General features: G+C 58.7%; 2 protein-coding genes and 1 long non-coding RNA gene across 4 annotated transcripts; 2 read left to right on the plus strand and 1 right to left on the minus strand.

Moving 5' to 3' along the window:
• Positions 1-1,318: 1,318 nt before the first annotated feature.
• Positions 1,319-4,745, plus strand: LOC148821476 (zona pellucida sperm-binding protein 4-like). Its single transcript, XM_088930978.1, has 9 exons — positions 1,319-2,638; positions 2,880-3,002; positions 3,083-3,252; positions 3,327-3,427; positions 3,494-3,618; positions 3,740-3,920; positions 4,022-4,157; positions 4,235-4,310; positions 4,648-4,745. Exons 1-9 carry the CDS (start codon positions 1,786-1,788, stop codon positions 4,743-4,745), a joined length of 1,863 nt encoding a protein of 620 aa, XP_088787104.1. The 5' UTR covers positions 1,319-1,785.
• Positions 4,746-5,307: 562 nt separating this feature from the next.
• cd9r (CD9 molecule related) lies at positions 5,308-13,643 on the minus strand. 2 transcript variants are annotated; one of them, XM_088930936.1, is made up of 9 exons: positions 13,435-13,643; positions 11,920-12,022; positions 11,062-11,159; positions 10,091-10,165; positions 9,893-9,997; positions 9,686-9,778; positions 9,380-9,463; positions 7,554-7,746; positions 5,308-5,625 (listed from the first exon to the last, which is right to left on the minus strand). In XM_088930936.1, the coding sequence occupies exons 1-8, from the start codon at positions 13,498-13,500 to the stop codon at positions 7,573-7,575; spliced, it is 798 nt and encodes a 265-aa protein (XP_088787062.1). In that variant the 5' UTR covers positions 13,501-13,643; the 3' UTR covers positions 5,308-5,625; positions 7,554-7,572. The 2 variants fall into 2 exon arrangements, with proteins under 2 accessions (XP_088787062.1, XP_088787063.1); XM_088930937.1 differs by lacking the exon at positions 7,554-7,746 and having other exon boundaries at positions 13,435-13,570.
• Positions 13,132-16,812, plus strand: LOC148821478 (uncharacterized). The gene is made up of 2 exons (XR_016093928.1): positions 13,132-14,151; positions 15,052-16,812. It is a non-coding gene; the product is annotated as an uncharacterized LOC148821478 (long non-coding RNA).
• The last annotated feature ends 7,582 nt before the right edge of the window (positions 16,813-24,394 follow it).

The following is a 24,394-nucleotide window of genomic DNA, read 5'->3' on the forward strand; positions in this document are numbered from 1 at the left end:
GAGGACAGGCTCAGTGACCACAGCCTGGCCAGAGACACTGGACACAGACAGACCCGGCTGCCCAGAGAGGACAGGCTCAGTGACCACAGCCTGGCCAGAGACACTGGACACAGGCAGACCCGGCTGCCCAGAGAGGACAGGCTCAGTGACCACAGCCTGGCCAGAGACACTGGACACAGGCAGACCCGGCTGCCCAGAGAGGACAGGCTCAGTGCCCACAGCCTGGCCAGAGACACTGGACACAGACAGACCCGGCTGCCCAGAGAGGACAGGCTCAGTGACCACAGCCTGGCCAGAGACACTGGACACAGGCAGACCCGGCTGTCCAGAGAGGACAGGCTCAGTGACCACAGCCTGGCCAGAGACACTGGACACAGGCAGACCCGGCTGTCCAGAGAGGACAGGCTCAGTGACCACAGCCTGGCCAGAGACACTGGACACAGGCAGACCCGGCTGCCCAGAGAGGACAGGCTCAGTGACCACAGCCTGGCCATAGGAGCTGCTTAATGGAAGCAATGGACAGAACTGACCAGTCACAGCTGAGGATGTAATATGCTTCTGAATCGCGGAAAAGGAGACCGGACACAGAGCCCTCGAAACAGAGAGGCGCCCAGTCGAGTCGCTGTCATCCTGCAGGACACGCGCGATGACGTCAATTGTATTTCACTGGGTTGTGAGTCTGTCAGATCCGTGTAGTAGCGGACCGTGGACACCACAGCGGCCAGACACGGAGCCCACGGGAGTTTCCAGCGTTTATAAATACCGCCTGGCTAAATATCGGCTCTGCCCGGCCAAACACAAGCGTGGAAGCAAGTGTCGGGTACAGAAGACGATTGCACCTCACCCCATTAAAGCGCTTCAGTACCCTGGGGCTCTCCCGCAGCTCGCGAGGGGGTGGGTGGGGTGCTGTGAGCCCAAGCTGGAGCCCCTCGGGCTGCAGTCGCGCGGGGTGTCAGGGCTCAGGGCTGTGGAAACCCACCCGAGATCAGCGCGGGAACGCCACTGCGGCCGGACCGTGTAGCTGATGAACGCTCCTCGCGGATCTCACCTCGCGTGTTTATTCACCCACATGATTTCTTCCCACAGTTCCTGTCAGGCGTCAGAGCAGTGACCTGCAAGTCACGATTTACTACGAGTGTGAAGTGACAGAGATCCCGTTTATCGTTATTTGTTGTTATCGATGTTCCTATTTATTATCTTCGATGTGGAAATACGCCCTGTTCGTGTCCGTGACGTGTCTGCTGTGATCCCCGGACCCGGGTAGTGTGCTATTTCAGGGCTCAGGGACAGTAAAGTCACACTGAGACAGCACATCACCATCAGAGACCCCCGGCCCCCCGCCCGGCTCCGGGTCTGAGCCCTCACGCCTCAGGACGGGTCACGGACACGCGCGTCCGCAGCGCTGAAGTCATCCTCAGCAGAGCATCTCGTGGGTTTATACAGCAGTTAATACTACTAACAACAACACCAATACAATCTTATTATCATCATTCTTGTACATTATTATTGACTCACAGGCGTGAGACAGTGGGCCCCCGCGCGCAAGGTGAGTCTCTGCGCGTCAGGCAGCAGCAGCCCACGCGTGGCCACGCTCGCGGGTGGGGGACGCGATTGGCTGGGGCGCGATGAGCCTCACGAGCGGCACCTGCTCGCGCCGTGTAAATAGAGCGCGCGTGGGGATGGTGGGGTATAGCCTGCAAAGCCTTCGCGTGTTCTCGGTCCTGCAGGAGGTTGTTGTCGGTTTATCCGCTGTTTGTTTCTTTCCCACGCGTGTTCGTGTTCCTGATGCGCGGCGCGATGGAGAGGCGGCGAGCGTGGCCGCTGCTGCCGTGTTTCGTGTGTGTCCTGCTGCGGCTGTGTCCCGCCGCGGGGCGGGGGCTGCCGGTGTCGCCCGCGCCGGGCTTCGTGCTGGGGGCGGCCGCGCTGGCGCAGGCCGGCGAGCCGAGCGCCGATGTGCTGTCGCTGCTGGCGGCGGAGCAGCTGCCCGAGGAGATGCTGCAGGACGAGGGGTCCCGCCCGGAGCCCCAGAGCCCCCGGGGCTCCCCGTCCCGCAAGGCCGACAAGAAGGGGCGCAAGTGCCTGAAGAAGCGTGGCCGTGGGGGTGCCCCTGCCCTCCCGGAGCCCTGGGTCGCGGAGGGGGTCCCCAGGCCGTCTCCTGCGCCCCGAGTCCCTGAGCCCGCCGGCGCGCCGCTGCGGAGGCCGCCCGTGATCTCCAGGGAGCCCCTGCCGCTGGCCGGGGAGGAGCTGCCGCAGGAGATGAGGGAGGATGCTGGGGTGACTGGCGGGGAGCCCCAGGAGCCTGGTGCTGGGAGGTCACGGGCCAGTGAGAGTGAGGCCCTGGTGCCCCCCCTGCAGGAGCTCCTGCCGGCTGAAATGATGATGCCCTCCGGACCGGTCAGCACTGAGAGACCGCGGGCTGAGCCTGCACCCCGATCCCCTGTGAAGATGAGGGGGCCGTTGGCTGACTGGGCAGCCCCCCGACATGGGTTCCCTGTGAGCCCCCTGGCTCTGGACTTGGGAGAGGACCTGGACATCTCCAAACTGCCCCGGCCCCCCCTCGCCCTCACCCCTGCCCCGCCCACTGAGCACTGTCCCCTCGCCCAGCGTGACCTTATGCCACCACCCTCTCATCCTGCAGGTGAGGCCTTGGGGTGCCTGTACCCCCCCCCCCCCCCCCCCCCGATCCCTCCTGGGGTTCTCTCTGGGCAGCCCTGCTGACCACAGCCTGGCCAGTGTCTCTGGCTGCGGTCAGCGGGGCTGTCCCCCATCTCGCTCTCGCTCTCGCTGGCTGGCTGGCTGGCTGTGGTCAGCGGGGCTGTCCCCTCTCCGTCCTCTCTGGCTGTGGTCAGCGGGGCTGTCCTCTCTCTGTCCGGCTGCAGGCTGTGAGATCCCCTCGGAGCAGCAGGTCCGCTGTGGTCTCCCGGACACCAGCCCGGCCGCCTGCCAGGCCCGCGGCTGCTGTGTGGACAACACGACGCGCAGCTGCTACTACCCGCTGAACGGTCAGTCAGTCGGCCGCGCTGAGGGGGTGGGGGGCTACCCTGTGGGGGTGCCTGACCCCTGACCGCTCTGCCCCCTGCAGTTTGCACGCAGGACGGCCACTTCATCTTCACGGTCCACCGGCACGACACGGTGCCCGCGACGGACCCGCGGGGCCTGGTGGCGGGGCCCAGCAGCTGCGCGCCCGCGCTGGCCACGCCCCAGTACGCCATCTTCGCCATTGGCCTGCAGCTGTGCGGCGTGCGCTCCTCGGTAGGCCCGCGCCCGGCCCGGCCCGGCCCGCCCCGCCCGCCTGCCGCGTCCCGCTGACCGCTGTGCTCTTGCAGGTGGAGGGCAACGCCACAGTGTACACGGTGGAGGTGCGCGGCACCAGGCTGGCGACGGCGCAGGTCGGCTACGGGCAGATCAGCAGGGACGTGCCCTTCAGGTGAGCAGCGGTCCGGCTCCGGCTGTGGAGGACCCCTGACCCCTGACCCCTGACCCCTCTCCCCAGCATGCAGGTGCGCTGCCGGCTCGTCCCCGGCTCCTTCAGCAGCCGTGGGTTCCTTGTGAAGGACCTGCCTCCGCCCATCGCCTCTGCCTCCGGACAGCTGCGCCTCGAGCTCCGCGTCGCCAGAGGTGCTGTGTCCGGGGCTCCCCTCCTGCGCCCCAACAAGGGGCTGGGGCTGGGGCTCCTGCTGGTTATCTGCTCGGGGGGGTAGGGAATGCAGGCCTGTGACTCTTCCCTCCCTCCCACCAGATGGCTGTTACCGCTCTTACTTCCCCCAGTCTGCCCTCCCCCTGCAGCTGCGGCTGAAGGCCCCCCTGTTCCTGGAGGTGCGGCTGGTGTCGCCCCCCGACCCCAGCCTGGTGCTGCTGGTGCACTACTGCCTGGCCTACCCCCGCTCTGCGCAGGCCGCCTGGGTGCTCATCTACGACGGGTCAGTGTCTCGGCCTGGGGGGCCGGCGGGCCGCCCCTCGCTCTCGAGCTGGGGATGGGGGGTACCTGCTGCACTCACCCGGCCTGTCCCCCTCGGTGCAGGTGCCCCAATGAGGTGGACCCTGACTCTGTGGACATCAAGGTGCAGCCAGCTGAGCACCCCAGACACTACCGGCGCTTCACCGTGCACACCTTCCAGTTCATGAACCCCAACACGGGCCGCTACCTAGGGGAGGAGGTCAGTGTGTGGCGAGGGGGTGACCCTGCTGACTGCTGGCGCTGCGCTCGGTCCTGACCTGCCCTCTCCTCCCCCAGATGTACATCATGTGTGTGACCGAGGTCTGCTCTCCTGCTGTCCAGTCCTGTGACCCCAAGTGCTTTGACCCTAAAAGTAAGTATCCAGCTGACCCCTGACCCTGCCTGCTGGGGTGTTGGGGGGTGTGAGCCCATCTTTCTGGGGAGAGTGGCTGGGAGGTAGTTAATCCAGGAGCAGGGACTCTGGCCAGCAGCTCGTGGGCACAATTGAGAATTAACTCTCCTCTGTGGCCAGCAGCCCCTGGCTGTGAGCTCCTCTCTCCTCCTGCGTGAGGCTACAGGATCTGCTCTGCTCACTCCAGCAGCCCCTGGCTGTGAGCTCCTCTCTCCTCCTGCTCCTGCGTGAGGCTACAGGATCTGCTCTGCTCACTCCAGCAGCTCCTGGCTGTGAGCTCTCTTTCTCTCTCCCACAGCCATGAGGATGCAGCTTCCTGGCTCCAAGCCTGTGCCAGGGGACATCGCTGTCCAGCAGGGCCCCTTCCTCATGCCCAAGGCTTGGCCACCCAAGTGAAGGCGAGTCCAGCTGGGAGGGGTCTGCTGTTCTGGCCCTGTGTGACTCTATGCTGCTCTACTCTGTTGCAGGCTGCTGCTGCTGTGTGGTCAGTGTGGAGATGCTAGTGATTTTGCAATAAAAAAAACAAACTGAACTGATTTCTGCTTCCTGTGATCATTCCTGGCCTCTTGGCTCCTGCTGTGAGGTTCTGGACAGGTGCAGAGCTCAGCTCCTGTCTGCTCTGGGAGAGAATAAGTCAGGGCCCTTGTTGGGTTTAGGGGGACACGTAGAACAGCAGCAGGCAGGGTGTGATTCCTCCTTTCTCCAGCAGGGGACACTGGAAGCCCGTCAGCTCCAGTCCCTGGGGCAGGCCTGGGGGCTCGTTCATGATGCGAGATGACAATGCACCACTGTGAACATGTGGACAACAGTCTGGATTCTGGGCTTCCAGCAGTATGATTGACCTGTAACTGGATTAGTCCTGTGGTAGTCAGCTCCTGCATGACTGGTGAGTCCAAGGTAGCCTGACAGAGCTCCATGCTGGAGGGCAGAAGTGAATAGAGCCCAGGACACATCACCATTTTCTGACTTTATTTCAATGTGCATAGAAAAACAGTGCGGTACAGCAAGCGTGGCTACAGTGATGGGACTGACGCTCCTGAGCTGCACCTGACCCCTCCCTGCAGTGAGGGTGGGCTGGCCACGGCTGCAGCCCCCCCCTGGAGGCTGCGTGAGCTCTGGCCCTGGGAGCGGAGGCAGGACGGGAGCTGGTGCCGGAGGCTTGTCAGTTGCAGAAGCGGGAAGACTAATAGACCATACTGGAGCTGTAAAGAATGGGGATGGGCTGGACCTTCTTTATTGCAGAGGACAGGATAAGACTACACACCAAGGCACAGACCTGCAGAGAGAGAGAGAGGGGTTAATACACACACTCCTCCTGCACACTACTGTACACTGACACTGCACTGAGAGAGAGAGGGGTTAATACACACACTCCTCCTGCACACTACTGTACACTGACACTGCACTGAGAGAGAGAGGGGTTAATACACACACTCCTCCTGCACACTACTGTACACTGACACTGCACTGAGAGAGAGAGGGGTTAATACACACACTCCTCCTGCACACTACTGTACACTGACACTGCACTGAGAGAGAGGGGTTAATACACACACTCCTCCTGCACACTACTGTACACTGACACTGCACTGAGAGAGAGAGAGAGAGGGGTTAATACACACACTCCTCCTGCACACTACTGTACACCGACACTGCCCTGAGAGAGAGAGGGGTTAATACACACACTCCTTCTGCACACTACTGTACACTGCCACTGCACTGAGAGAGAGAGGGGTTAATACACACACTCCTCCTGCACACTACTGTACACTGACACTGCACTGAGAGAGAGAGGGGTTAATACACACACTCCTCCTGCACACTACTGTACACTGACACTGCACTGAGAGAGAGGGGTTAATACACACACTCCTCCTGCACACTACTGTACACTGACACTGCACTGAGAGAGAGAGGGGTTAATACACACACCCCTCCTGCACACTACTGTACACTGACACTGCACTGAGAGAGAGGGGTTAATACACACACTCCTCCTGCACACTACTGTACACTGACACTGCACTGAGAGAGAGAGGGGTTAATACACACACTCCTCCTGCACACTACTGTACACTGACACTGCCCTGAGACACAGAGGGGTTAATGCACACCACTGTACACTGACACTGCACTGAGAGAGAGAGGGGTTAATACACACACTCCTCCTGCACACTACTGTACACTGACACTGCACTGAGAGAGGGGTTAATACACACACTCCTCCTGCACACTACTGTACACTGACACTGCCCTGAGACACAGAGGGGTTAATGCACACCACTGTACACTGACACTGCACTGAGAGAGAGAGGGGTTAATACACACACTCCTCCTGCACACTACTGTACACTGACACTGCACTGAGAGAGGGGTTAATACACACACTCCTCCTGCACACTACTGTACACTGACACTGCCCTGAGACACAGAGGGGTTAATGCACACCACTGTACACTGACACTGCACTGAGAGAGAGAGGGGTTAATACACACACTCCTCCTGCACACTACTGTACACTGACACTGCACTGAGAGAGACAGAGGGGTTAATACACACACTCCTCCTGCACACTACTGTAAACTGATACTGCACTGAGACACAGAGGGGTTAATGCACACCACTGTACACTGACACTGCACTGAGAGAGAGAGAGAGAGAGAGAGAGAGAGGGGTTAATGCACACTACTGTACACTGACACTGCACTGAGAGAGAGAGGGGTTAATACACACTCTTCCTGCACACTACTGTACACTGACACTGCACTGAGAGAGAGAGGGGTTAATACACACACTCCTCCTGCACACTACTGTACACTGACAATGCACTAAGAGAGAGAGGTTAATACACACACTCCTCCTGCACACTCCTGTACACTGACACTGCACTGAGAGAGAGAGGGGTTAATACACACACTACTGTGCATTGAGAGAGAGAGAAGCAGCGTTGGGTTTTCCAGATGTGTCCTGCAGGACCCAGAGCCCTTGTCAGCACTCATGGTGCTACCAGCTGACTTTTCACTGCACCAGAGGTCACACCTGGCTGCCACACCAGGTGACAAACCAGCTGTCCGGAGCTGTGGGCTGTAACTGTGACGAGTCACGAGTTCCACAGGCCTCTGCAGCTCAGAGCTCCCGTCACCAAGCCCACCCGAGCGCCCGCAGAGAGAGACGGGACAGGACACGGAGGGCATGAGTGTGTACCTAGCGCGCGACAGCCAGGTTAGTAGAGTGGGGCGGCCGTGCCGGGGGGGGGCGACTGGGGGCCGCGGAGCTGGGGCTCGAAGGGGGCGGGCTGCAGTGTCACGGAGCTGCTCTCTAGGATCAGGTACTGCGGACCCTGGTGAGCCTGCTTGATCTGTCTGGACAGAACCGAACTGCACAGCAGAGCTAGAACCTGAAAACACAAATACACACCCTGACTGAGGACACCACACAGACACACAACTCTACACACACACCCTGACTGAGGACACCACACAGACACACAACTCTACACACGCACACACCCTGACTGAGGACACCACACAGACACACAACTCTACACACACATACACCCTGACTGAGGACACCACACAGACGCACAACTCTACACACACACACACCCTGACTGAGGACACCACACAGACGCACAACTCTACACGCACACACACACCCTGACTGAGGACACCACACAGACGCACAACTCTACACACACACACCCTGACTGAGGACACCACACAGACACACACACCCTGACTGAGGACACCACACACACACACAACTCTACACACACACACACCCTGACTGAGGACACCACACACACACACACAACTCTACACACACACACACACCCTGACTGAGGACACCACACAGACACACAACTCTACACACACACACACCCTGACTGAGGACACCACACAGACACACAACTCTACACACACACACACCCTGACTGAGGACACCACAGACGCACAACTCTACACACACACACACCCTGACTGAGGACACCACACAGACGCACAACTCTACACACACACACACACACACCCTGACTGAGGACACCACACAGACACACAACTCTACACACACACACACACCCTGACTGAGGACACCACACAGACACACAACTCTACACACACACACACACCCTGACTGAGGACACCACACAGACACACAACTCTACACACACACACACCCTGACTGAGGACACCACACAGACACACAACTCTACACACACACACACACACCCTGACTGAGGACACCACACAGACACACAACTCTACACACACACACACACCCTGACTGAGGACACCACACAGATGGGGTGGGGACAGGGGGCGGAGAGGGTGGGGGGGGTCAGAGAGGCTGTGGAGGGGGTGGGGACAGGATGTGGAGAGGGTGGGGACTGTGTGGAGGGGGTGGGGACAGGATGTGGAGAGGGTGGGGGGGGTCAGAGAGGCTGTGGAGAGGGTGGGGACAGGATGTGGAGAGGGTGGGGACTGTGTGGAGGGGGTGGGGACAGGATGTGGAGAGGGTGGGGGGGGTCAGAGAGGCTGTGGAGGGGGTGGGGACAGGATGTGGAGAGGGTGGGGGGGGTCAGAGAGGCTGTGGAGGGGGTGGGGACAGGATGTGGAGAGGGTGGGGACTGTGTGGAGGGGGTGGGGACAGGATGTGGAGGGGGTGGGGGGGGTCAGAGAGGCTGTGGAGGGGGTGGGGACAGGATGTGGAGAGGGTGGGGGGGGTCAGAGAGGATGTGGAGGGGGTGGGGACTGTGTGGAGAGGGTGGGGACAGGATGTGGAGAGGGTGGGGGGGGTCAGAGAGGCTGTGGAGGGGGTGGGGACAGGATGTGGAGGGGGTGGGGACTGTGTGGAGGGGGTGGGGACAGGATGTGGAGGGGGTGGGGAGGGGTCAGAGAGGCTGTGGAGAGGGTGGGGACAGGATGTGGAGGGGGTGGGGAGGGGTCAGAGAGGCTGTGGAGAGGGTGGGGACAGGATGTGGAGGGGGTGGGGAGGGGTCAGAGAGTGTGGGGTGCAGCCCCCTGTCTCACCATGAGCAAGGCCAGTCCCACGAAGCAGCCCAGGACCACTGGGGCTCTGGAGTTGAACACATCAACAATGACAGCAGGGCAGGACTGCAGAGAGACAGGAAACCTGTGTCAGTGAGAACGTCATGACGCTATAACACAGAGCCACAGAGCGCCACAGACTCCCACACACCCACAGAGCGCCACAGACCCCCACACCCACAGAGCGCCACACCCACAGAGCGCCACAGACCAGACGCCCACCAGACGCCCACCAGACGCCCACCAGACGCCCCACAGAGCCCCACAGAGCCCCACAGGCGGACTCACAGGCATGACCAGTGTCTGCAGCAGGCCAGCGCGGGGACAGGTCTCTCTGACGAAGGGCTCCAGGGCGCCGCCCCCGACCCCACAGCAGTCCAGCTGGGCATGAGAGGAGGACAGAGTGAGACACGACAGAGACACGACAGAGACAGAGTCAGTCGCTCAGTGTGAGCAGGCCAGCCCCATGATCCCCGTGAGGAGTGGGGTGCCTACCGCGTTGTGGAAGAGCTTGAGGGTGATGGCCAAGCTGGGGTCCCCCCCCTTGTTCACGTACTGGGCGTAGATGGTGGCGTAGAACTCGGCCAGCTGCTTGCCCACCTGACACACAGAAGCACAGGGGAGCCAGGTGAGCCAGGTGAGCCAGGTGAGCCGAGGCCTCAGAGGCGAGAGGACTCAGACTCTCTCTCTCACCTCGTCACTGTTCACAAAGGCCAGCACCCCCGCCGTGATCTCGGCCAAGATCAGCACTGTCAGCAGACCGGAGAACTGCACACAGACAGGAGAGAGAGAGACGGGTCACATACACAGCCAGGCGAGAGGGGGAGAGACAGGTCACACACACACAGCCAGGCGAGAGGGGGAGAGAGACAGGTCACACACACACAGCCAGGCGAGAGGGAGAGAGAGACGGGTCACACACACACAGCCAGGCGAGAGGGAGAGAGACGGGTCACACCACACACCACACACCACACACACACACCCAGGCGAGAGGGAGAGAGACGGGTCACACACACACAGCCAGGCGAGAGGGAGAGAGACGGGTCACACACACACAGCCAGGCGAGAGGGAGAGAGAGACGGGTCACACACACACAGCCAGGCGAGAGGGAGAGAGAGACGGGTCACACCACACACCACACACCACACACCACACACCACACACCACACACCACACACCACACACCACACACACAGCCAGCCAGGCGAGAGGGAGAGAGACGGGTCACACACACACAGCCAGGCGAGAGGGAGAGAGAGACGGGTCACACACACACAGCCAGGCGAGAGGGAGAGAGAGACGGGTCACACACACACACAGCCAGGCGAGAGGGAGAGAGAGACGGGTCACACACACACACAGCCAGGCGAGAGGGAGAGAGAGACGGGTCACACACACACACAGCCAGGCGAGAGGGAGAGAGAGACGGGTCACACACACACAGCCAGGCGAGAGGGAGAGAGAGACGGGTCACACACACACAGCCAGGCGAGAGGGAGAGAGAGACGGGTCACACACACACAGCCAGGCGAGAGGGAGAGAGAGACGGGTCACACACACACAGCCAGGCGAGGGAGAGAGAGACGGGTCACACACACACAGCCAGGCGAGAGGGGGAGAGTGAGATCAGACAGTCTCCATCCTGTCCTCGGTGACTCACCACTCCCAGCGCACAGCGAGACTCACTGCAGGCTCCACAGTCCCCGAACAGAGCTACCAGCAACATCAGAGTCCCTGTCACCATCAGCACTGTCACCCCTGAGGACAGCGGGAGAGAGGGGAGCACAGTGACCTCACTGTCAGAGCACTGAACCCAACACTGGGCACAGCGACCTCACTGTCAGAGCACTGAACCCCAACACTGGGCACAGCGACCTCACTGACAGAGCACTGAACCCCAACACTGGGCACAGCGACCTCACTGTCAGAGCACTGAACCCCAACACGGCACAGCGACCTCACTGTCAGAGCACTGAACCCAACACTGGGCACAGCGACCTCACTGTCAGAGCACTGAACCCCAACACTGGGCACAGCGACCTCACTGACAGAGCACTGAACCCCAACACGGCACAGCGACCTCACTGTCAGAGCACTGAACCCCAACACTGGGCACAGCGACCTCACTGACAGAGCACTGAACCCCAACACTGGGCACAGCGACCTCACTGTCAGAGCACTGAACCCCAACACGGCACAGCGACCTCACTGTCAGAGCACTGAACCCAACACTGGGCACAGCGACCTCACTGTCAGAGCACTGAACCCCAACACTGGGCACAGCGACCTCACTGACAGAGCACTGAACCCCAACACTGGGCACATGATTGTGCATGTGAGTGTGATAGCGTGATTGTGTGTTTGTGAGTGTGATAGCGTGTGTAGTGTGATAGAGGGTGTGGGTGTGACTATGTATGATTATGTGAGGGTGATACCGTGTGTGAGGGTGTGTTGGCGTGTGTGTGAGTGTGACACGAGCTTGTGATTGTGTGTGTCAGGTCGCAGTACTGTACGTTACCAATGACGAACTGCTGTGTGTTCAGGTCGATATCGAAGAACCCGCGTGTCTCCGAGCCGAACCTCAGCCACAGGCCAAGGCCCAGCATGGCGAAGCCCACGATCTGCAGAGACAGAAAGGTGAAAGGTTAAAACCATGACACGCCCTCCACTCTCTCACCTATACTCCCCAACACCCCGACATTAGTGACTACTCTCTCACACAGCCCTCAGCACAGACACAGAGCACCACACAGCCCCGAGCACAGACTGAGGGCACAGACACAGGGCACAGACACAGCCCTGAGCACAGACACAGGGCACAGGGCACCACAGAGCCCCGAGCACAGACGCAGGGCACAGACACAGCCCCGAGCACAGACTCAGGGCACAGACACAGCCCCGAGCACAGACACAGCCCTGAGCACAGACAAAGAGCTCAGACACAGCCCCGTGCACAGACACAGGGCACCACAGAGCCCCGAGCACAGACTCAGGGCACAGACACAGCCCTGAGCACAGACTCAGGGCACAGACACAGCCCTGAGCACAGACACAGGGCACAGACACAGGGCACAGACACAGCCCTGAGCACAGACACAGGGCACCACAGAGCCCCGAGCACAGACTCAGAGCACAGACACAGCCCCGAGCACAGACTCAGGGCACAGACACAGCCCCGAGCACAGACACAGCCCTGAGCACAGACAAAGAGCTCAGACACAGCCCCGTGCACAGACACAGGGCACCACAGAGCCCCGAGCACAGACTCAGGGCACAGACACAGCCCTGAGCACAGACTCAGGGCACAGACACAGCCCTGAGCACAGACACAGGGCACAGACACAGGGCACAGACACAGCCCCGAGCACAGACTCACGGCACAGACATAGCCCTGAGCACAGACACAGGGCACAGACACAGCCCTGAGCACAGACTCACGGCACAGACACAGGGCACAGACACAGCCCTGAGCACAGACACAGGGCACCACACAGCCCAGCGCGTCTGGACCGGGCCGGGGGTCAGTGGGCACCAGCGCGTCTGGACCGAGCCCGGGGGGCAGCGGGCACCAGCGCGTCCAGTGGTGTTTGGACCGGTATCTAATGAAGTCGCGGTAACCCTGGGCAAAACCGAGCCCGGCCGCGGCGGCGGCGATTTCTGAGGAAACGAAACTTTGAGGGAAAAACGAAACTTTGAGGGAAAAACGAAACTAACTCGCCGCAGCCCGCCCACGCCTCGGCTGACACGGGCGGGCCGTGGCGACCAGCCGTCCCCTCGCGGGTGTCCAGCCCAGCTACCCCCGGCTGGACCCTCGGAACCAGAGCCAGGCCCCGGCCCGCGTAGGCTCGGATGGAGGCAAGGCTGCGGAAAGGGGCGTGGAACGGACACGCGAATCCACCGCGAGCTGGAAGAGCAGAAATCTGCGTTGTTTTTCCACGGAAAGACTGACACGAGCGGCCTGGTCCGCAGAGCGGAGCCTCCGGGTCCAGCCGCCCCCAGCGCGGACACCGCCACGCCACGCCACGCCACCTACCGCGAAGAAGATGTTGAAGATGATGAGGATGACCTTGCAGCAGTAGCCGCAGCCGTCCAGAGCCATGGCGCGCAGATCGCTAACTGACCAAAGACCACAAGAGCGCAAAGGCGAGCGGCTGATCCCGGGGACACGGTCCGTCGCTGTCCTGAGTGGGCACACAGCACCGCGCGAGAGCAGGGCACAGGGAGCGCGGGGGCAGGTGAGCCCCCCCCGCCCCGCGACAGCGCTTATAAACGCAGCCCGGCCCCCGCCATGGCAACCGCGGCCACCAATCAGCAGCGGCCGCCCCGCCTCTGCCTGAAACACGACGCCCCGCCCCCCGCGGCTCTTCCCAAAACACCCGCGCCTCGCGGTCCCCCACTCTGTCCCAGCGCGACGCCCTCAAACTCAGGGTCCCCCAAACACCCGCACACCCTCCAGGACCAGGAGTCGTCTCAGCTCGTCAACTCAGCCCCCGGGGCGCACGGGGGAACGGGGGGCACCGCGTTGCTGGTCGGGGGGTACAATGAACCAGCTGATCCAGAGGGCCCTGGGGCAACAGAAAAGGGGAACCCCCAGCGGAGCCTCACTGAGCTCTAGTCACACTAACGGCCGGCCGGAGGGCGAGACCTCCTGCTTCCCCTCCGCCCCACACAGAGCCCACAGCAGCGCGCACCTGCACTGAACTCCGGGGGGGTGAGAGGAGCCGACAACAGCCAGCAAGAGGAACTCCAGGTAACCACAACCAGGATGTGACTGTTTCAAGCTCTACTGCACTGAGAAAACAGCTAATACACACACTCCTCCTGCACACTACTGTACACTGACACTGCACTGAGAGAGAGAGAGGGGTTAATACACACACTCCTCCTGCACACTACTGTACACTGACACTGCACTGAGAGAGAGGGGTTAATACACACACTCCTCCTGCACACTACTGTACACTGACACTGCACTGAGAGAGAGAGAGGGGTTAATACACACACTCCTCCTGCACACTACTGTACACTGACACTGCACTGAGAGAGAGGGGTTAATACACACACTCCTCCTGCACACTACTGTACACTGACACTGCACTGAGAGAGAGAGAGGGGTTAATACACACACTCCTCCTGCACACTACTGTACACTGACACTGCACTGAGAGAGAGGGGTTAATACACACACTCCTCCTGCACACTACTGTACACTGAGACTGCACTGAGAGAGAGAGGGGTTAATACACACACACACTCCTGCACACTACTGTACACTAACACTGCACTGAGAGAGAGGGGTTAATACACACACACACTCCTGCACACTACTGTACACTGACACTGCACTGAGAGAGAGAGAGGGGTTAATACACACACACACACTCCTGCACACTACTGTACACTGACACTACACTGAGAGAGAGAGGTTAATACACACACTCCTCCTGCACACTACTGTACACTGACACTGCACTGAGAGAGAGAGAGAGGGGTTAATACACACACTCCTCCTGCACACTACTGTACACTGACACTGCACTGAGAGAGAGAGGGGTTAATACAGAGACAGTAACTCCAGTTTCTCAAGATTCTTTATTGCAACACCATACAATCATGTTGTAGAGATTCTCGGCACGTCTTCCCAAATCAGAACTGCTGGGATCCTGTTGAACTGCAAAGAGAGAAGAGCTTGAGTGAGTGAGGACAGGAGGCACAGCAGCACAGAGAGAGAGAGAATCACAACGGGTCCCAGTCCTACTGGGAGAGGGAGGAGGGAACTCAGCTGAACTGGCAGCCCAGTATGTGATCTCCTGTCACAGCCTGAGGAACAGTGAGTCTGTCTCCCAATAATGTTCCATCTGTCTACAGTATATGTCAATATTTTATAATATGTCTTTGTTGTAAATGTCTGTAGATTTTATTTTTGTTTTTTTTTCCCCATGTGAATTTTTATTTGCTTTGGCAACACTGATTGTACCCATCAGTCAGGCTAATAAAGCCCCTTGAATTGAATTGCGAGAGACGACAGGAGGAGTGGAAGGCACAGTGGGTGAGGGAGATGATGAGCTGAAGACAGACCTGCCTGCACTGAGCTCTGGCCCATCAGCACCAGGTCCTGTAGAGCAGGGCACTGTGCCACAGCCTCCTCCTGCACCAGCCTGAGAGGGGCCCAGGATGTCTGAGGAGAGAGAGAGGAGGGAGAGGCTGGTATCTGTGCCCACCGGGATCTCTGAGAGAGAGAGAGGGAGAAGGCACTCAGGGCTTTCTACGCAATAAGAAAGAGGCTCTTCAACATCAACCCACCAACAAGAATCTGGCTCCAAATACTTGAAAGTGTAATCCAACCCATTGCCCTATACGGCAGTGAAGTGTGGGGTCCCCTCACAGACCAGGATTACACCCAATGGGACAAACACCCCACAGAAACTCTGCACATGGAGATCTGTAGAAACATCCTCCGTGTGCAGAGAAGAACTCCTAACAACGGGTGCAGGGCCGAATTAGGCCAGTACCCACTATTGATAAACATACAGAAAAGAATATTCAAGTATTGGCTACACCTAAAAAACAGTGACCAAAATTCCTACCACCACAAAGCCCTGCTGAGCCAAGAGCTGAGCCCAAAACAGAGCCCCCTGAGCCAGCTGGTCCTGAGGCTCACCGACCTGAGCCACACCGACACTAACCAGCCTCAGGACAGCACTGCTAGAGCACCACAACCCAGATTCAACCACATCACAGCACAGATCAAACAGCAATATCTCACACACTGGGACACACACACACAGACACAACATAAACTGGAATGTTACAGAACCTTAAACAGACAATACACACTAGCTGAATATTTGACCAAAATAAAAAATAACAAACAGAAACAGACCCTGACGAAGTACAGGCTCAGTGACCACAGCCTGGCCATAGAAACTGGGCGACACAGGCAGACCTGGCTGTCCAGAGAGGACAGGCTGTGCTCCCACTGCCAGCGGGGAGAAATAGAGACAGAGGTGCACTTCCTACTGCACTGTGACAGATACTCTGGGATTAGAGAAACATTCTTCCCTAAATTCAGAAATCTAATCCCAGAGTTCCCACACCTGCCAGAATCACAACGGGTCCCAATCCTACTGGGAGAGGGAGGAGGGAACTCAGTTGAACTGGCAGCCCAGTATGTGATCTCCTGTCACAGCCTGAGGAACAGTGAGTCTGTCTCCCAATAATGCTCCAGCCGCCTACAGAATATGTCAATATTGTATAATATGTCTTTGTTGTAAATGTCTGTAATATGTCTGTAGATTTTATTTTACTTCTATTTTTGTTTTGTTTCATGTAAATATCATTACTTTCATTTGCTTTGGCAACACTGATTGTACCCATCGGTCATGCTAATAAAGCACCTTGAATTGAATTGAATTGAATTGAGAGAGAGGCTGGTATCTGTGCCCAGGAAGATCTCTGAGAGAGAGAGAGAGAGAGGCTGGTATCTGTGCCCAGGAAGATCTCTGAGAGAGAGAGAGAGAGAGAGGCTGGTATCTGTGCCCAGGAGGATCTCTGAGAGAGAGAGAGAGAGAGAGAGAGAGAGAGGCTGGTATCTGTGCCCAGGAAGATCTCTGAGAGAGAGAGAGAGGCTGGTATCTGTGCCCAGGAAGATCTCTGAGAGAGAGAGAGAGGCTGGTATCTGTGCCCAGGAAGATCTCTGAGAGAGAGAGAGAGAGAGGCTGGTATCTGTGCCCAGGAAGATCTCTGAGAGAGAGAGAGAGAGGCTGGTATCTGTGCCCAGGAAGATCTCTGAGAGAGAGAGAGAGAGAGAGAGAGAGAGAGAGGCTGGTATCTGTGCCCAGGAAGATCTCTGAGAGAGAGAGAGAGGCTGGTATCTGTGCCCAGGAGGATCTCTGAGAGGAGAGCGAGAAAGAGGCTGGTATCTGTGCCCAGGAAGATCTCTGAGAGAGAGAGAGAGAGAGAGGCTGGTATCTGTGCCCAGGAAGATCTCTGAGAGAGCGAGCGACAGAGAGAGGCTGGTATCTGTGCCCAGGAAGATCTCTGAGAGAGAGAGCGAGCGACAGAGAGAGGCAGGTATCTGTGCCCAGGAAGATCTCTGAGAGAGCGAGCGACAGAGAGAGGCTGGTATCTGTGCCCAGGAAGATCTCTGAGAGAGAGAGCGAGCGACAGAGAGAGGCAGGTATCTGTGCCCAGCAGGCAGCAGGGCACAGCACTGGGGGGTACTCACTGTGCCTGTGGAAGCAGCCCTCCACACAGGGCCCCTGGCTGGGGGAGCAGACCTCTGTGGAGCACATGAAGTAGATCTGGGGAGAGAAGGTAGATTAGGGGAGACCCCGAAGACCAGGGGCAGAGGGGTCCCCACAGTTGCTGAAGAGAGCCGCAGCCACAGGCTCCTCCGAGCCCACCGGAGCTCTCGGGGGGCCGAGGGCAGGTCCACAGGCCCCTGCCCCTCCCGGGCCTGAGGGCCGAGCCCGGTGGCTCAGCGGACGTCCCGGGGCTGTGCCTGCAGCCGGGCGGGCGGCGGTCCGAACCTCCTGGTCCTCCCTGGGCCTCAGCGCGCCACTCGGCACAAACTGGAAGGCGCGCACCAGGAAGCGGCGCCGCTGGCGGGTCGGGTGGGCCGGGCCGGGGTGCAGCACGGAAGTCTGGCCCACGTCCAGGGGGTTGGGACAGCTGGACAGAGGGGAGCACAGGGGTCACAGGGCCAGAGAGGTCGAGGGTCACTGCTCTGAGCGCGGGCGAGGGCAGCAGGTACCCCCATCCCCAGCTCGAGAGCGAGGGGCGGCCCGTGGGCCCCCCAGGCTGAGACACTGACCCGTCGTAGATGAGCACCCAGGCGGCCTGCGCAGAGCGGGGGTACGCCAGGCAGTAGTGCACCAGCAGCACCAGGCTGGGGTCGGGGGGCGACACCAGCCGCACCTCCAGGAACAGGGGGCGTCCCAGCAGGAGACTGAGGGGCCGGTGATACTGAGGGTAGAACTGAGTATAGTGTTCATCTGGAGAGAGAGAGAGGGGTTAATACAGACACACTGACTGGACACTCCAGTACATTAACACTGCACTGAGAGAGAGAGGGGTTAATACACACACACTGACTGGACACTCCAGTACATGAACACTGCACTGAGAGAGAGAGGGGTTAATACACACACACTGACTGGACACTCCAGTACATTAACACTGCACTGAGAGAGAGAGAGGGGTTAATACAGACACACTGACTGGACACTCCAGTACATTAACACTGCACTGAGAGAGAGAGGGGTTAATACAGACACACTGACTGGACACTCCAGTACATTAACACTGCACTGAGAGAGAGGGGTTAATACAGACACACTGACTGGACACTCCAGTACATCAACACTGCACTGAGAGAGAGAGGGGTTAATACAGACACACTGACTGGACACTCCAGTACATCAACACTGCACTGAGAGAGAGAGGGGTTAATACAGACACACTGACTGGACACTCCAGTACATTAACACTGCACTGAGAGAGAGAGGGGTTAATACAGACACACTGACTGGACACTCCAGTACATTAACACTGCACTGAGAGAGAGAGGGGTTAATACAGACACACTGACTGGACACTCCAGTACATGAACACTGCACTGAGAGAGAGAGGGGTTCATACAGACACACTGACTGGACACTGAGAGAGAGAAGTTTACCAGTAGCAATGAGGAGCTGCACACCAAATTTCCCTTCAGCATGAAGTATGGGAGGCAGAAAAGGCATCTTCACCAGGAGTCCCACACTGGTCAGACTACCCTGTGCATAGCGGCACTCTACAAACAGCCTGGACATAGAGGGGTTAATACACACACTCCTCCTGCACACTACTGTACACTGACACTGCACTGAGAGAGAGAGGGGTTAATACACACACTCCTCCTGCACACTACTGTACACTGACACTGCACTGAGAGAGAGAGGGGTTAATACACACACTCCTCCTGCACACTACTGTACACTGACACTGCACTGAGAGAGAGGGGTTAATACACACACTCCTCCTGCACACTACTGTACACTGACACTGCACTGAGAGAGAGGGGTTAATACACACACTCCTCCTGCACACTACTGTACACTGACACTGCACTGAGAGAGAGAGGGGTTAATACACACACTCCTCCTGCACACTGCTGTACACTGACACTGCACTGAGAGAGAGGGGTTAATACACACACTCCTCCTGCACACTACTGTACACTGACACTGCACTGAGAGAGAGGGGTTAATACACACACTCCTCCTGCACACTACTGTACACTGACACTGCACTGAGAGAGAGAGGGGTTAATACACACACTCCTCCTGCACACTACTGTACACTGACACTGCACTGAGAGAGAGGGGTTAATACACACACCCCTCCTGCACACTACTGTACACTGACACTGCACTGAGAGAGAGAGGGGTTAATACACACACTCCTCCTGCACACTACTGTACACTGACACTGCACTGAGAGAGAGAGAGGGGTTAATACACACACTCCTCCTGCACACTACTGTACACTGAGAGAGAGGGGTTAATACACACACTCCTCCTGCACACTACTGGACACTGACACTGCACTGAGAGAGAGAGAGGGGTTAATACACACACTCCTCCTGCACACTACTGGACACTGACACTGCCCTGAGAGGGGGGGGGGGTGATACACTTTGTACCTGAAAGGTAGGTCTCGGGTGATGCGCCCATAGTTCTGACTCCTGGTCGTCATGGTGTTGGTGACCTCAGTCAGGTACACCAGTGTCTCCCCGACGACCTGCCGTCACACAGACAGACTGCGTGTCAGAAAACCGGGGCGCCTGCGAGAGAGAGACGGGGCGCCCTTGCTGGACCTACAAAGGAGCGTGTCCCACAGCCAGAGAGGGGGACCCTGAAGACTGCGAAGTCGGGGGTGGAGACGAGGGGAGTGCAGGAAGGGTTCCCCGCAATAACCAGGCTGGTGGGGTCCAGGGGGGGCTCCGCCAGCGAGCGGGCCACCGAGAAGACGAAGTGACCGTCAGGGGTGCACTCTGCGGAGAGGAGGGGCGCGTGAGTGAGGGCCGCTGGGCCGCGTGCGGGGGGAGCCGCCTGCAGAACGGGGGGACCCTACCGTCCATGGGGTAGTAGCACCGGCCGGTGAGGGGCTCCACGCAGCAGCCCCTCTGCAGGCAGCGGGAGGGGGAGACGCCCCCTGCTCCACACTGCACCCGCTGGCCGGGCGGGGAACTGCAGCCCGGACTGGCGGGGGGCGGGCGGAGGGGGCAGGACAGCCGGCTGGCACCCCGCGCCCCGCTGGCAGCGACGTACAGCACCTCCAGCGTGTAGTGACCTGCCTGAGAGACAAGGGATGGGGTCACCCCCTCCCCGAGCCTGCCCTGGGGGGCAGCGGTCAGCGGTCAGCGAGCTCACCTCTCTCCGGACATGACAGGCGCTGTAAGGGACCCTCAGAGTGTTCCTGTCCCCTGCGCTGGTCACCTCGTACCCACACAGCCCTGCAGCCCCCAGAACCCCCACCTCCTCTCCAGAGGCACCTACAGCAACACAGGACAGAGGAGTCAGAGCTCTGTCAGTGTACAGTAGTGTGCAGGAGGAGTGTGTGTATTAACCCCTCTCTCTCTCAGTGCAGTGTCAGTGTACAGTAGTGTGCAGGAGGAGTGTGTGTATTAACCCCTCTCTCTCTCAGTGCAGTGTCAGTGTACAGTAGTGTGCAGGAGGAGTGTGTGTATTAACCCCTCTCTCTCAGTGCAGTGTCAGTGTACAGTAGTGTGCAGGAGGAGTGTGTGTATTAACCCCTCTCTCTCTCAGTGCAGTATCAGTGTACAGTAGTGTGCAGGAGGAGTGTGTGTATTAACCCCTCTCTCTCTCAGTGCAGTGTCAGTGTACAGTAGTGTGCAGGAGGAGTGTGTGTATTAACGCCTCTCTCTCTCAGTGCAGTGTCAGTGTACAGTAGTGTGCAGGAGGAGTGTGTGTATTAACCCCTCTCTCTCAGTGCAGTGTCAGTGTACAGTAGTGTTCAGTAGTGTGCAGTAGCTGGGCTCTACTCACTCCGCACTGCGATGCCCCTGACTGGCCCGCGGGGCAGGTCCACACTCAGATGCTGTCGCCCACAGGTGACCCTGGGCTGCAGTGGGGCGGGGAGCGGGTGAGGGGAAGGGTGGGGCCCAGGGGGGTCGGTGGTCCGAGGGGGTGTGGGGGGAGTCTGTCCGGGAGCCACTGGGCACCGCAGGTCCAGCGTGCGCCAGCGCAGCAGGGCATCGTCGTGGAAACGGAGCGGGAGAGAGAGCAGGGATGGGGCCTGGGAGAGGACAGGGGTTACCGGGCTGTCCCGCGCACCGGGCCGGGCCGAGCAGGAGGCGCACACTGACCAGCGTCCGGGAGTCACAGCCGGGCAGGGGGGAGGAGAAGACCACCCCCCCCTCGTCTCCCCTCTTCACCTCGTAGGCGCAGAGTGGCGCCACGCCCCCCACTGGCCGCCACGCGCCGCTGCGGTCTGCAAGAGCAGGACGGGCTCACGTGGGCGAGGTCCTGACCCGGCCCGGTGCCAGCCGTCCCGCGGCTCATGGGTCAGACCCGGGCGCTCAGGGACCGCAGGGGCCCCAGTGACCGCCACGGGGGCCCCAGAGGTCAGGGGGAGAATCACCGGCTGGGCCAGATGTACCCCAACACCCCGCCGCCTGTGTCCACCCGCCCCAGGAAATAACGGGCGCGTGGTCACTGTCCGGGGGGAGACCCCGGGGAGAGAGCGGACTCACCTCGAACCTGCAGCGAGTCGGGCCGGGCGGACGGCAGCACCGCCCACATCCTGGTCTTCCTGCAGAGGAGCGAGGGGGGCCGCGGCGGGGGGGCCGCTGTCCCAGGGGGAGGGGGAGCGGGGGGCAGGACAGCCGGGCAGGACAGAGTGACCTCCCTCTCACCCCAGAGCAGGGTCAGGGAGTACACCCCACCCTGAGGACAGGAGACACCCTGACTGAACACTCCAGTACATTAACACTGCACTGAGAGAGAGAGGGGTTCATACAGACACACTGACTGGACACTCCAGTACATTAACACTGCACTGAGAGAGAGAGGGGTTAATACAGACACACTGACTGGACACTCCAGTACATTAACACTGCACTGAGAGAGAGAGGGGTTAATACACACACACTGACTGGACACTCCAGTACATGAACACTGCACTGAGAGAGAGAGAGGGGTTAATACACACACACTGACTGGACACTCCAGTACATTAACACTGCACTGAGAGAGAGAGAGGGGTTAATACACACACACACTGACTGGACGCTCCAGTACATTAACACTGCACTGAGAGAGAGAGGGGTTCATACAGACACACTGACTGGACACTCCAGTACATGAACACTGCACTGAGAGAGAGAGAGGGGTTAATACACACACACTGACTGGACACTCCAGTACATGAACACTGCACTAAGAGAGAGGGGTTAATACACACACACTGACTGGACACTCCAGTACATTAACACTGCACTGAGAGAGAGAGGGGTTCATACAGACACACTGACTGGACACTCCAGTACATGAACACTGCACTGAGAGAGAGAGGGGTTCATACAGACACACTGACTGGACACTCCAGGACATTAACACTGCACTGAGAGAGAGGGGTTAATACAGACACACTGACTGGACACTCCAGTACATTAACACTGCACTGAGAGAGAGAGGGGTTAATACAGACACACTGACTGGACACTCCAGTACATTAACACTGCTCTGAGAGAGAGAGGGGTTCATACACACACACTGACTGGACACTCCAGTACATTAACACTGCTCTGAGAGAGAGAGGGGTTAATACAGACACACTGACTGGACACTCCAGTACATTAACACTGCACTGAGAGAGAGAGGGGTTAATACAGACACACTGACTGGACACTCCAGTACATTAACACTGCACTGAGAGAGAGGGGTTCATACACACACACTGACTGGACACTCCAGACATCTCTCTACTGTACCTCTGACTTGACTCCACAGCCACTGTACGCCACAGTGAAGACCAGCCTGTCCTCACTCCTCCTCCAGCTGAACCCACAATGCCCTGCAACTTCCTCCACCAACACCCACTGCCCCCTCACTGGAAGAGACAGAGGGGTCAGGGTCAGGGTCAGTGCCTGACTGCACACGACAACACAGAGGATAAATGTGGGACTCACAGCGCACCCGGAGCTCCTGCACAGACAGCACCTCCAGCTGGACACTCATCTCCGCAGGGCTACAGGAGATTGGCGGGGGCAGCAGGGGAAACACAGGGCAGGACATCAGGACAGGGTGCCCCTGCCAAAGCACTGGCAGCACATAGCGTCCACCCTGAGAGAGAGGGGTTAATACACACACTCCTCCTGCACACTACTGTACACTGACACTGCACTGAGAGAGAGAGAGAGGGGTTAATACACACACTCCTCCTGCACACTACTGTACACTGACACTGCACTGAGAGAGAGGGGTTAATACACACACTCCTCCTGCACACTACTGTACACTGACACTGCACTGAGAGAGAGGGGTTAATACACACACTCCTCCTGCACACTCCTGTACACTGACACTGCACTGAGAGAGAGAGGGGTTAATACACACACTCCTCCTGCACACTACTGTACACTGACACTGCACTGAGAGAGAGAGGTTAATACACACACTCCTCCTGCACACTACTGTACACTGACACTGCACTGAGAGAGAGAGGGGTTAATACACACACTCCTCCTGCACACTACTGTACACTGACACTGCACTGAGAGAGAGGGGTTAATACACACACTCCTCCTGCACACTCCTGTACACTGACACTGCACTGAGAGAGAGAGGGGTTAATACACACACTCCTCCTGCACACTACTGTACACTGACACTGCACTGAGAGAGAGAGGTTAATACACACACTCCTCCTGCACACTACTGTACACTGACACTGCACTGAGAGAGAGAGGGGTTAATACACACACT

This window comes from Atractosteus spatula, chromosome 13 (genome assembly GCF_055471065.1).
Source record: "Atractosteus spatula isolate fAtrSpa1 chromosome 13, fAtrSpa1.hap1, whole genome shotgun sequence".
NCBI classification, from domain to species: Eukaryota; Metazoa; Chordata; class Actinopteri; order Semionotiformes; family Lepisosteidae; genus Atractosteus; species Atractosteus spatula.